The sequence below is a fragment of the Ailuropoda melanoleuca genome, chromosome 14 (genome assembly GCF_002007445.2).
Source record: "Ailuropoda melanoleuca isolate Jingjing chromosome 14, ASM200744v2, whole genome shotgun sequence".
Lineage (NCBI taxonomy): Eukaryota > Metazoa > Chordata > Mammalia > Carnivora > Ursidae > Ailuropoda > Ailuropoda melanoleuca.
In genome coordinates this window covers 16,380,480-16,394,442 of record NC_048231.1, presented here as the reverse complement: position 1 = coordinate 16,394,442, position 13,963 = coordinate 16,380,480, and the positions used below count along the sequence as shown (strand labels likewise).

Below are 13,963 nucleotides of genomic sequence, written 5' to 3'. Positions count from 1 at the left end.
AAAGGAATGAAGTACTGATACATGCTACAACATGAATGAACCTTGGAGAAACTGTGCTAAGTGAAATAAGTCATTCACAAAACACCACTAATTGTATGATTCCACTTACACAAAATATCCAGAACAGGCAAATCTATAGAGACAGAAAGTAGTTTAGTGGTTGCCAGTGCTGGGGGAAGGAGGAAACAGATAGTGACTACAAATAGGTATGAGGTTTCTTCAGGGATAAAGAAAATGTTCCAGAATAAGAGATAGTGGTGTTGGTTGCCCAACTATGTGAATATACTAAAAATCACTGAACTGCACACCTCAAAGTGGTAGATTTTACAGTATATGAATTGTATCTCAATAAAACTGTTATTAAAAATGGGGGGAAAACTTCACTGATAATACGGGTCTACCTACTTCATTTAAGTTAGATACCTTATTTTAAGAATTCTTTGGTTATTTATTCAGGTCATATTTGACTGCAAATACACTGAAAAATAACTATTTGAATCAGAAAGAATGTATATAGCACACTCGTAGGTCTATGATGATCTGTGATGGAAAATCTCCTGACTGGACTGTAAGCTCCTACTAAATAGAATGGTCTCATTCATCTCTTTATCCAGCATCTCAAAGAAGTCCTGATTCATTTTGTATCAATGAATGAATGCTACTGGACCAAATGCAGTCTCATCAGAACAATGCATGTGTCCCTTTACCCTTCAAAAGAAAAGGCAAAGGGAAGAGATGGCATTCTTTTTTTTTTTTTTTTTTTATTGGGGCTGGGGAGGAGCTGACATTGCAGGCTGCCTTTCATTTTTTCACACTCACCTGCCTTTGCTGAAGAGGGACGAGACAGTTTCTGGCTATAGATGTGTGCAGCACTTTGGAAAGAGGAAAAGGGGCCAATGGTGCAACTGCCTGATCGACAGCGTGGCAGGCCAGCAGGGCTTGGTGCGATCTGTGTCCCAGGATGTATGGAGGGAGAGGCACTGTCAGGGACTGTGCTCAGTAAAATTGTTGGCTGGTAAGACATGCTGGGGATAGCTGGAGGAATCTGAGATAAAGAAGAATGGTGGCCAGGCCCTGGTGAGAGGTCAGAGGTTGTAATAATAGATGACAAGTGGGTATTGGGAATTTTCTGCAGAAGAGTAGCAGCAGGACCAGAGAAAGAAGCAGAGGGAGAATTTGTATAGACTAATTTAGCCTCTTTTTCTGCTGAAGTGGTAAATCCTATTAAAACAAAAACAAACAAAACAAAACAAAACAGATCATTTTAGGAAAAACTGACATATAATCTCTATAAAACATGAAGTAAACATTTTTAAACATCAAAATAATCTTAGCATGAAACAGAAATCATGAAAGATAGAGACTTTAATGAGTGTTCATCATTAACTTAACGAATTATGCCTACCAAGACAACCTGGCAACAGAAACAGTTTAGTTTTTGTCCTAGAATTTCTAAAACCTGGAGTTGAGACTGCCTCCATCAACCAGAGCAGGCATTTTACAAATGTGAGGGCATTAGGACAAAAGTTTCTGGTAGTGACGGCTAACTCCTCTCCCTCTGCTTTTCACCCTTCTAGGAAAATTTCTAAATATTAGGAAATGAAAAATTCCTCAGAAGGAAAATAGGTTATCAGTAAATAAAAGGGGAATTCTAAGGGAAGAGAAAGAACAAAGAAGAGGAACTTCTTTGGGGTAATGCCTTACACTTCAGAATCATTTACTATCTGATGACTTTTTTTCTCCCCTTTTAGGGATTTATCTGAGAGCAGCAAATCTACGTAGGTTTGAAGTCACTCACGAGATAATTTATCAGAGTGAATTTCTGTTTCCTGCTGCTGTTTGGGCTGCTTTATTTTCCCTTCCTCCACTGTCTCAGGGTGATCTGAAACAGAAAATAAATACTGAGCTTAGGCTCTCTTACTAATCAAATGCTCTACATATAATCTTGTTTCCAAAATATAACACAACTCATAATTAATCCCAGGAACATTATATACCCCACCACACTTTCCCAAGGCTGGCCACATCCACAGCCCTGCTGAGTGGGCAACCAACCAAAAGATTCCCAACTATCCCCAACCCCAGCTCCAGCTAACTGAACCAGGGAAAAATACTTAAACCCAGGGCAGCCATCCATGGATGGAAATAAGCTAGGACATGCCTGGAAAAGAAAAAATAATAATAATAGTAAGCAAGGGCAGTCAGATGTCTCTACCAAGAATTCAAACTAAGGAAACTAAGAAACCAAGCTTGTTGGTGGTACCCATTAGAGCAAAGAAATCATAATACGTATGGAGCACTGCAACGACCAAGAGATAGAAAGAACAGCCCCAATATTTGTTGGCACAATAACCTGGATACTACAATAATTCTTATTAATTAATTAATTAATTAATTAATTTGAGAGAGAGAGTGGTGGGGGGAAGGGGCAGAGGGAGAGGGAAAGAGAGAGTATTAAGCAGGCTGCACACCCAGTGTGGAGCCCAACGTGGGGCTCCATCTCACGACCCTGGGATCATGACCTGAGCCTAAATCAAGGGTCAGACACTTAACCAACTGAGCCACCCAGGTGCCCACAATAGCTCTGTATCTTTAAACTTCTTAGTTTTACTTCAGCAAGCTGAGTGAGTTTACTTGAGATAGGGTGATCAGTACATTCATGACAAAATCACTCTAATAAAATAAATTCCACTCTAATAAACTAGTTTTTTTCTACCACAGAATTTTGAAAGAGGACAGCCAGGACTAATCATGTACTTGCGGAAATATTCCAAAATCTTTTTCAGGACTAGTTCATATAAAAACTTAAGAAAGGCCATTTTACACATCATCCTTCAGAATGAAAGAACAAGGACATATCAATTATTTTCTGTCTGTCACCACCAGCAGTGGTGATACTGTCAGACATGTGTTTGCTCATGTTTGAAATCAGTCCAGATACTATCAGATATCATAACTCTATTTCCTTGATTGGGGCCTTCCTACTGCCTCTCTAGTTATTCTCGATAGATATAGATAGGTATAGATCTTCTTATATAGAGGCTGTCCTTAACACGTGAGCCCCAGAATTTCCAGGGACCCATCTGTACGAACAGATGCTGACAAGACACACTGCCAGGGCTTCCCCACTGCTGTAAGGGGTGAAGTTACCATCTGAACGCCAACGTAGGCCTGCACCTCCCTAGGTTAACACGCTTTTCTCTATCCCAACCTCATTATAAGAACTCCTCAGCCTCTTCAGGCTCTCTTCCTCAACGCTGTTACAGGAGGTTTTCAGAGCTTCCACCAACCTTCTTCCTACATTTGCTCACCCAACTCTACTAGACAATAAACCTTATGGAGTCAAGGTACCATGACAGCCCTGGTCACTGTATACCTAGCAACTACCACAATGTCGGACACACAACAGGTGCTCAGGAAAAATGTGAAAAGGAATGAATAAACAGATGAATCAACTAGCTTCAGAGCTTAGATAAGCTAGGACTACTCAAAGAAGAGGGCTGGGCAGGGAACTTCTAGAAATATCATTCGATTATACAGTGAGCTCAATATAAATAGGCTTTTGTAGACTAGCCTCTGAACCGAAACAGTTTTTAAAACATTAACACTGTTTCATCGGGAAAACTCACTCCACATTTTAAATGACCAATTACCCTCACTATGGTAGTCTTAACAGCAGGGAACGAGTCTCGGTCTTTGAATTTAGTGCTTAGCATACCGAAAGAATTGGGGTAGATTTCCTACATTTTACACTCCCCATTTAGATTTCAAATGAATCTTACTTTAAGGCACAGAGCTTTGTGTATAACAGAATATCACTGCTATTTTTTGATCACAGGACATGGGTTAGAGAGTTCGGTCCACATTAATTCCAAAATCCCCAAACACGGAGATCCCCCGCAGTGAGCTCTTTTAGAAATGCAGGGGAACATTCTGGGCTATCATGGTGACTGCAGAAAGCTAAAGGCATTAAGGATGTGGGACTAAGGGTATGAGACATCCCACCAGGTATGGAATAATCCCACGCAACAAAAAATTCTTCAACCCCAAATGCCAATGCTGCCAAGCCAGAGGAAGCAAAAAACTTAAAAAGAATGGGAAATAACCATTAGGAAAGGCAGAAGAGCATAGATTAAGAGCACAAGTTTTGAGTGGGGCAGACGAAGGTTCAAATTCCTGTCACACTGTACCGTGAAGGGGACCCTTGAGCAAGTTACTCGGTCTCTTTCAGCTTCTGTTTTCTCATCTGTAAAGAAGCTGAATAATAGCACCCACTCCATATGGTTTTTAAAAGTAAAAAAATTAGATCACGTCCAGCAGATTACAGTAATATGAGCACTTACTTGTTAGCTATTATTAGCTTGTCTTGAAAAGCTCTCCGCTGTGAATTTTTGTGAAAAAAAAAAAAAATCAGACTATGTCCCTCTTGTTTTGAGGACAAAAATGGAATGCCGCCTCAGCCCCGACCCCCACACTGCAAAATTTCACCATCGTGGAGTCTGTTAGTGCTTACGCAGCACATGATTCTTGACTCTCTTTGGCATGTCTCATTTTTTAACTTGTTTTTCATATTTTTCATTAATAAACCATCATACTTACCACCCTTTGCCCCGCTATCAGAATAACTGTTGCTGTTTTTAGAACTTTTTGAGTGAGTCCCCAGGAAGACACTTGCAGACTTGTTTTTTTGGGTATAAAAAGTCAACACCTCCTCCAGCTCAGCCTCACTGAAACGAGGAGAGAGAGTATGGTCAGAACAGGAAGCTGTTCTGGAAAATCTTTCCACCAGATTTTAGTCTGGAAATGGAGTCAGCTGGAGAAGGGGAAAATGAAAAGTACAAGCTGAAAACTCACTATTAATAGATGGTTAAATAGGAATACAAACAAAGCAGTCTGAAAAAATTAAAGCATGATGAGGCTTTCTTCATCCCAAAGTGAATTTTCAAGATGCACTGTCCAATACGGTAAGCAGGAGGCATATATGATGATTTAAATTTAAATGAATTACAATTAAGTACATTTAAAGATTCTTCTCAGTTAGACTAGCCACATTTCACATACCCAGTAGCTACAACACAAAGTTCTATTGGACAGCCATGTTCTATATCAGAGGTCAACAAACTACAGATTTAGGGGGTCAAACCTGACGAGCTGACGAGCAACGTGTTCTTGTATAGCTCCCTGCTAAAAAACTGGTTTTTATCTTTTTAGAGAAGAATATGCTATGAAGACCAGAGGTATCCTACAAAGTCTGAAATATTTATTACCGGGCCCTTCGCAGTTTGCCCAGCCCACTTCCAGATAACTGAAGTGTATTCCTTAAAGGAGCCACTTGTCATTTTACTTACCTATGTCAGAAATAAGGAGACCTACCAGGATGACGATGGAAGAGTTCCCTCACCATCTATACGATGAAGGAGACTGAACTAGATGGTTCTAGGTCATTTCAGATATTGAAATTACATGCCCTTTATGAACATCCACAAAATGGAAAGTATAAGGAATGTGATGAAGGCCCACAGGATTCTTCCAGTAAACATATTATGCATGGATTTTTTAACACCTGTGGGAGGTTCTCGACGGCCTTCCGCATTTTTTTCCTGGAGCCGGGCTGTATTCCAGATGAGCAGCCTTTAAATAGGCAAAATATTCCTGCATTATCACAAAGAACCTAGATCCCATCTTCAGAATACGCTGTAATGACAACCTAGGAAACCGCTTCTATGAATCTCAGAGCAAACCCCACGGTCTCCAGAGTAGTGAAGTGCCACAGGTAAGCACCTCAAGTACCTATTAAAGATCCACGTGCAGGTGAGGTTACAAATGGGTGACTGCCTCTGCCTGTCTGTGGGTTTTATCTGGCCCTTCACAGAAAGGGCAAGGGAAAGGTTGGTCAAAATACAAACTGCTTGATGCCTCCTCTCTTAACCTTTGCCCACTTCATAATCTGTGTTTCCTTGCCTGCCTCCTGCATGGATCTGGATTTACCCACTTCGATGGAAGTAACCATGTACCACCCCCAAAGTAATAAACAAGCCGAGGCTAGAAGAAATTTCCAACAATCATCACTTAAATACACAGTAATAAAAACGCTCCAGCATATTTTATTTCTAACTCGATATAATTTGTTTTAGTACCAGTAATTCATTTTTAGCATCCAGTTAAGCCTGGTAAGGGAATACACATCACTTTTCAAAAAAAGTGGCTTTTCTTTTCTTTTTTTTTCTATTGTAAGGATCTTGAAGATCCCTAGGAGGAACTGAATATTAATCTTTTAACTTTTAAAGTAGAGTCATTTTCTGAACATACTCTAGTTTTTCTTTCCTATTTTTATAATGTTGATATGAGAAATCATCTCTTGCTTTGTTTCTATACTTGAATTAACAATCATATAACTCAAGACCCAAGAATGTCAACAAAATAACATTACACTACTATAAACTCCTACAAAATGATGTATTTGTTTCTTGTGTGTTTTTAAGCACATGATAGTGAGGCTACACTTAGGTCTGTACAAAGTCTTAAACCCAGATCATATTATCTTGGCGACTGATAACCCACCACCTGATTTAACTTCATAAACCAGCAGATAATCGATATTCTCCCGCTTTTCTCCCCACAGTGACTTTGATGGTTGAAGACTAATTAACGGGATTATACAGATGTTTTATCCTTTATTGAGTACTTTTGTATGACTCTCTGTTTTAGAAAAAGGCCCTCCAGTATGAGTCTTACAAAATTTTAAATGAAATGCCTTTGTTACTCCTTCCTTTGGAAATATACTGTAAATGGACAAAATGGTCTGACTGATTTATATCAAGATAGAGCTGAATGCTGAGATTTTCAATCCTTAAAGGCTAATTCTACACATGAAGGACTTGTTCTATTTTATATAAATTAGGCGTAACCCTCACAGTGCTGAGAAAGTGCCAATTCCTCAACCCACTCAATGTAGGCAAAATTTGGTCATCACTACCGCATCAGTAGGTCAGGGATAAATTCAGATCCAGTAAACACTGGAAGCCTCTAACTTCAACTTTCCAAAGGGCTCTCTCAGCACTTCAAGTGGTGTGTACTTTGAAGGCTGTCTAGAAATACAGCCCAGATACCCAGCAGCAGTGTTTTGATAACTGAAACCATGACAACAACAACATAATTGGCTGAGATATGGAGAGGCCAAGCCTATGAAACTCTTTTTCTCATTCTGAGAGTGATTTTACTCACAGCTATATGTCAGAAACAAGGAAATATTGAGAACTGAATGGGGCAGTATGGCAGATAGAATAAGATAGTTTTTATTAATCAAGAGTATCTTCTACCTTGCTTCTCTGATGAACTCCTGAAAGTTTTCTGTATTCACCCCATCTTCCTCTTCTTCTTCAAGTTTCTTCTTTGATTTCTTTTCAGCCATCTGTTCTGTTTCCTACCCGATTCCCAACCCACACAGGAAAACAATAAGATAAAACTGACTCCTGATAAATGCACACTTCATCATCTGGTTTCATTACCATTGGGTTAATTTGTCTTTATAGTAAAGACACTTACTTCCTCCATGTACTTTTGCCACCTATAAATTTGATACATTATTCTCTGTCATTATTTCATAAAACATTTTGGAATTTCCAAATAAAAGTTACAGAATAAATGTAAATTTTTATCATGCTTTTACTTTCTGCCCACATAACCCATTCAAAAGGAACATTATAGTAGCTTAATAACATCTGTGCTCACACTTGCAGCTTTAACAGTATGACAACAGAGATACTGTATTTTGTTAGAATTAGGGAGAGTAAAGATAGGTCTTGGAAGGTACTCCTATACCAGCAACCAAACTGAGTAAATTCTTCACTTATATAAGACATACCAAATTCTCAACAGATCTGGACTAAATTGCAGCTATCGATTTGGTATATTGATACTCTACTAATCATTCCACACATCTTTACAAATGCCATTTAAATTTCCATGTCTCAGTTTTCCCTTCTGCAAAATGACCATACTTTTTTCTCCCAAATACTGGTATTCCCAAAGCATTCTAAGACCCTTTGGATATCAGGTGCTTTGTAAAATATTCTAACTAAGTAGTGTATTTCCTGGTGTGGGTATAAAATGATGTCACTGTTTAAGATGTTCTCAAATACAAAGTATAACTCTCTCAGGAAAGAAGATTATATCATTCTATTAAATCCACAAGTTAATTTGCTCTCAAATAGTCAATTCACCACTGTCTACAGGCATAATAATGACAATGCAAATTCACATGGTCCAGGATTCATCTCAGATACAATAGCACGCAAAGGGAATATGCTTTTTGATAAGCATTAACTATGGCCACTGGGCTTTCAGAAGTCATAAATAGCTTTTCAGGCCAGCTAGGTTAAGGAACGAGGTCCAGCTCCCTGTAAGAGTTACACACAAGGGCTGACAACACTAGAAAAGAGAAGGACCTCTCCATCCAGCTGGACACAGGACTCTAGCCTGCTGCTCATAGTGTATGGCAATCTAAAACACAAGAGTAAGAAATAAACCACCTACCTTGTTATACACAATAATAAAATCACCCAGTTGGTGGGCCAAGATTCTTCTGCGTTCCAGAAGTGCCAAGCGTCGACTGGGTAATACCATCCTCAGTGAGTGCTGGAGGTTACTGGACGCTCGTTTAAGGAAGCGAACCACTAACTCCTATTAAGAGTCATCAGGGGGAAAAAAAGCAGGGATTGTACTAAGCAACAGAAGACAAGCTACGAAGGGTTTAACCAACAGAGATATAAGAACAGGTACACGATACATTTCAACAAGTAAGACCCAGAGCAAAAACATGAGGTATAAGGAGGATACAGAAAGACAAAACAACAGAAACTTACTCTTTCCTCAATAAGCTGGCAATCAGAAAATCAAAATAAATATGTATGCAAATATATATATATTAAAGAAGTAACTGTAAAAGTGCCACAACTCACATGCAAATAGTACTATAATAATTCAAAGTGTAGATATCACTTCTGATAGGGTGATCAGAGAAAGCTACTTAGGGAAAGTGGTTTTCAAGGATAGACAGTGGAAATTAAAACCATGGATGAAATCATCAAAGGTGAGATGGAAGAGAAAGAACACAGAAATATTCATACTTAGAGACAGGAAAAAGGAGGAAGAATCAGAAAAACACAAACAAAAAATCCATGGTAGAAACATCAGAAATTTACCCAAAAAACCCAAGGAGAAAAGAGTGTCAATGGAAGCCAAGGGAGTTAAAAGCTCTGTGGCAAAAGCTTCCAAGAGACCAGAGCTGAAAAGGACCAGGACCAAGACAAGGCCATTATTTCCATTGTGATAACTTCAAGAGAACACTTTCAGCACAGGACAGGGAATAGAAGGAAGAGGCTAAGAAGAGCATGGGTAATAAAGAATAGAAGCCACTCATTTAAAAAGTTTAGTGATAAAGAAAAAGAAAGAACCAATACTCTATGTGTGAGAGGTGGTGGCTTCTTTTTTCCTTCCCCATGGGGAAGGGGTTGGTGGGGGGGAGCAGAGAGGAAAGTCATTAAAGGGTACAAAGAGTACATCTCACTTGGCATGGGGCAAAGGATTTTGAAATCTGAATAGACACCAATCAGATCATTCACAGTATGACAAATGCTTCCAAGAGAGATTTTGTGAGACCAAGGGCCTTAAAGAGAATTGTTTCTTCCCTCCCCACTCCCCCACAACGTGATAAAACTGATGGATTTGAGGACCTTATTGACACGCCTCCGTGAGTTATGTGATAAAGAATCTCTAACCCTAACCTGAGGCAGAGAAGACAATTCGACCCCTACCTTCCTCATCAACAAGACCATCACAATCATCAGGAAACGGATTAGGGTTTGCTCTCTAGCTAGATTTTCAAACAGGAACACACAGAACTGGTATTAAGTTTTGCAGCGATGATCCCAAGTAGTCTCGTAAAACCCCCCTCGAAAAGCTGTGTGAGTTCCAAGCCAGCGCCTGCAGGGGTTATTCTATTCAGAGCTCTTTTTTTTATTCCTTGAATTTTATTTTGGTTCATTGTCTTTTGGTGCCAATTTACTCCAGCATGAAGAAATAGCGTCATAACCAGAGGCTGGATTTCACGGTTCTACTCTGCTGTCTTTACTATAGGGTGGTTTAAACTGTTACATTAAAACATTATTTTTTCACAGTGGAGCAGACAAACTGACTCTCAAAAAGGCAGTTTCAATTTTCCACTTGGAAAGAGCAGAGCTAACATTTTCCACTGATGGCTGAAGGATTATTCATAACACACAAGGTTTTATCTCAGGGTTGTATTGGCTACTTTAAATTCACAAGTTGTTTTCTGGGATTTCCATCATGTTTTTACAATAAGCCTGGCATATCGTATGCCTCTTGTATGTGGAGAACTGAAAATTATGGTAGGGTCACCACTGAGTTGGACAAAGGATGCAGCTTTCTCAGACTTAAAGGTCCCTCTCTTGTGGGTGACAGATCCTGGTGGTCAAAAGGCTATAGAAGGGCTGTGGCTTCTCCCATAAGCGTTGACCTTACCAAAGAGCATGAAATTCCCTGTCATTCCAATTCAAAAAGAAAAACCTTGCTAGAATACTAAATCTTAGACATGTTCAAATGACTGATACACAGCAAATTATTATACAGTTTGTTTAGAGTCGTCTAATAAGAACTTTATAAAATTTCAACTAGTGGAGAAATAATGTTAAAATGGAGGATGGTACAATCTCAGAGAGGCTATGATAAAGTGATGACTTTTACAGGGTTAATGCGACACCCTCAGGACAGAAAACAAATGCCTTGTGATGCAGGGAAACAACGAAAAAGCAAATAATGTATAATTGTAACCTGCAAGTTCAAGTTCCAGTCTCACCACACACAGGCTGTGGGACAAAAGGCAAATTACATCCCTGCTCTAGGTCTTTGTTGCCTCAGCTACAAAATGGGGATGACAGCGTCTACGTCAGAGTTAATGCAGTGTTAATGGGGATGACAGTGTCTACATCAGAATTAATGCAATGGGAAAACTGAAGAGTTAGAGAGCTCTAAATTGTTCTTTTTGAGGGCTTTGCACAGGGCCTGACATCTAATGAGCAATCAATTTCCATTTTTAGGATGAAATAAACTGATGCCCTCAACACAGTGTGATGAACATGGCCCCAGATCAAAGATTTACTTCACATTAAAGTTAGAGAAATCTATAAACTATCGTATGGACCAATGCTGTCACCAGAAGAATATATTGCTCTTTACCCTATTTGGGAAAAAAAGAAGAAGAGGAAGAAGAGGAGGAGGAGGGGGAGAAGACGACGAAGACGACAAAGAAGAATAGAAACAGGGAAAGTAAAAAGGTTCCAACAAGAAAAGCCTCACCATCTGTTCATCCTCTTTGGCAGCCCAACTGGCATTGAACGTTTGACCTCCACTGTCTTTCATCAGGCGAATTTGAACATGCTGGAGATAGGCAGAGAATGCTATTCGGGCCTGCACTTTGCTATAGAAATCCAAAACAACATACCGTTACGAGACAGAATGGTAAGCCTACCAGATGTGTACTTGTCTCAAAGTGCACTGTAAGGATCCTCCTACTAGGATGGCTAAGAAAAACGAAGCCCATCATGCAGTCACTGACTAAAGATTCCTTCCACGGAGTACCTGAGATTTCTTTTTTCTATTAAAGAATCCTATTTATTTTCTCATTATTAACATGGGAGAAAAAAAATCCAACAAGAATAGGAAATCAGGTTTCCTACTCTTATAGCTTATCTCTGAACTTTTTAGCAACTTTCTTGTGGGAAATGGCCAGGAAAAGTACTGAATCTTCACAAGAACGTTTACATTAATGTAGAAAGGTTTTTCTGCGTTGGAGGCCCTTATAGACTTATCAGTTAGTGCAAAAGTATGCTTTTGCTATGGCAACTAATATTTCTGGTGTGCAAAGGCCTCCGAAGCAGGAAAGAGATAAATCCTACAAAGGGACTTTTGAGACCAAATTTTAAGGTCATGCTTTTCTCAACTACAAGACAGGAATGGCTGGAGCCCAGAACAAATGAATGAGGTCCAACAGAGTTTGGCATAGATGAACTGACAGGCTGGGACGAGCCCAGATGTTCAGTGGGAAAAAGAAATCTTTACATATAGTAAAAAGCACCTCAGCGACATCACTGAAAACCCCAGCAGGTTTCTGCTTGGTGGTCTAGGTTGGAAATAAGGAAAACTGTTCAAGCTATGGTTTAGAAGACAGAAATACCAGAGACACACTGATGATTTTCACTTCAGCTGCTAATTGTAGCAGATCTGTTTTCCTTCAGGAGAGATTTTGGTTACTTCAGCTGATCGGCCTTCTGACACTCTAGCCAAAATTACATCAGCGAAGATTAGGGCCCAACACAAACTTTGTTTACAATCCTCACACATGCAATCACTGAATGCCTTCTACTCACTGTTCCTCCAAAGTTAGGATGAAGGACTTGTCCAGAGTCAAGTGGACATCTAGGTCTAGGTCTAACCTCTACGTATGTGGTGGAGGGACTGAAGGGGAGGGGAGTTAGGTTGAGAGGTAGATTTGCTCTTGAAGGTTTAATACAGAAGATCTTCAGAGCATAAAATTAAGTCAGGCTGTATCTTTTTTACTAATGGGGACAGTTTATGGGAGTACAGTATGATTTTGAAAAAACAAATTTATATCTTCAAATGTTTCTCAACAAGGACAACACTTAGATTCTTATTCACCTGGAGACCACATGCCACTTTCCCCTCAACCACTCCCATAAGCCTTACCTCCACAATAGATTATTTTCAAGACAAAATAAGCGAAAAAGATTCTTAATTTTGGTCCACAAATTCACCTGCTATCGAATGAGGTAGAAATACATCTCCAAAGTAGAATACCTGATTTTATTAATTATTCCTGTAATGCTAAAACACGAAGGTCTTTTGGATAAGGGAATTATTACTTTGGAGTTGAGATTTCACTCATTATTTTGTTGCAAATCATTGCCACAAATCAAATGAACAAGTACTGAGTTTTCCATTTCTATAAACCTTATTGAAAGGACCCAGGGTTGTTCATTCTGAGACTAGCCTTAAAATACTGTACACATTGCTCAGCTAGTCATTTAAAACAAACCCAAAAAGATCAAAGAATGAAAACTAGAATGATTTATACCTCCAAATCCCCTATTTTTAAAAAATTAAGCTTATATGCATGCTCAGTATAAAAATTACACAACTAAAGCCTAGATCCGAGAGTCTCGAATCCTTGCCATGACCTCCCTGAGACCCCTCAGTAGCCACGGAGATGCCCCACAGAATGATGGGTAGCTCCAGGGAACAGAGTCTGAAAACCACTAATTTGCATTAACACACCAGGCAACTACAACAGTTTACTCATTGAAAGTCAGATCCATGAGATTTATGAAGAAATAATTTATTTCTACAACAGCTAAGTAGAATGTTATTGCTGGAAAGGGCCTTAGAATATAGTCCAGTGGTTTTCAAATGTTCTATTTCAATTCAATGGAATCTTTTTTCCCCTCCAGAAAGCACAGTTTGAAAAACATTTGTCTAACCCCATACCTTGGCCTAAAGGAAAAGGAAACTGAGGCGTGGAGAAGCTCTCTGAGCAGCTCATGATCACACAGTCCGTTGGTGAGTACTTTGGTGTGCTCTCTGCTCAAAAGAACTACTGCCATTCTCCATGACACTGTTCCAAACCTTAGCTCGATCTCCCCACTCCCCTAAGCCCCTAATATTACCCATCACCCTTGCAATATAAGAACTGACCTCTAACAGAAAATAAAGGCCAAAATACATAAATACCTAACCTTCCTCCCCCTTCTACTTCTAACTACTGCATTCATCCCCATAGTGCTTTCTTTCTGACTTACAGGAAGAGATACCCCTCCAGTGGTCTCTTTCCACCTTCCTTTAGAGCCCTGCCTATCAATATATCCATTTT

General features: G+C 39.4%; 1 protein-coding gene across 40 annotated transcripts in view; it reads right to left on the bottom strand.

Moving 5' to 3' along the window:
- Positions 1-13,963, bottom strand: part of TTLL5 (tubulin tyrosine ligase like 5) — a 279,806-nt gene that overhangs the window by 165,453 nt on the left and 100,390 nt on the right. For 36 of the 40 annotated variants that reach the window (XR_004620456.1, XR_004620457.1, XR_004620449.1 and 33 more), the window contains 6 exons: positions 11,377-11,497; positions 8,536-8,682; positions 7,320-7,423; positions 4,600-4,727; positions 1,799-1,882; positions 820-1,221 (listed from right to left, as the gene is read on the bottom strand). Coding sequence is in view for 31 of the 40 variants with exons in the window: in XM_034643121.1 (XP_034499012.1) it covers positions 820-1,221; positions 1,799-1,882; positions 4,600-4,727; positions 7,320-7,423; positions 8,536-8,682; positions 11,377-11,497 (986 nt within the window). In the remaining 9 variants the exon portion in view is untranslated. The remainder of the gene's footprint in view (positions 1-819; positions 1,222-1,798; positions 1,883-4,599; positions 4,728-7,319; positions 7,424-8,535; positions 8,683-11,376; positions 11,498-13,963) is intronic. The other 4 variants (XM_034643114.1, XM_034643115.1, XM_034643100.1 and 1 more) reach the window with 3 other exon arrangements.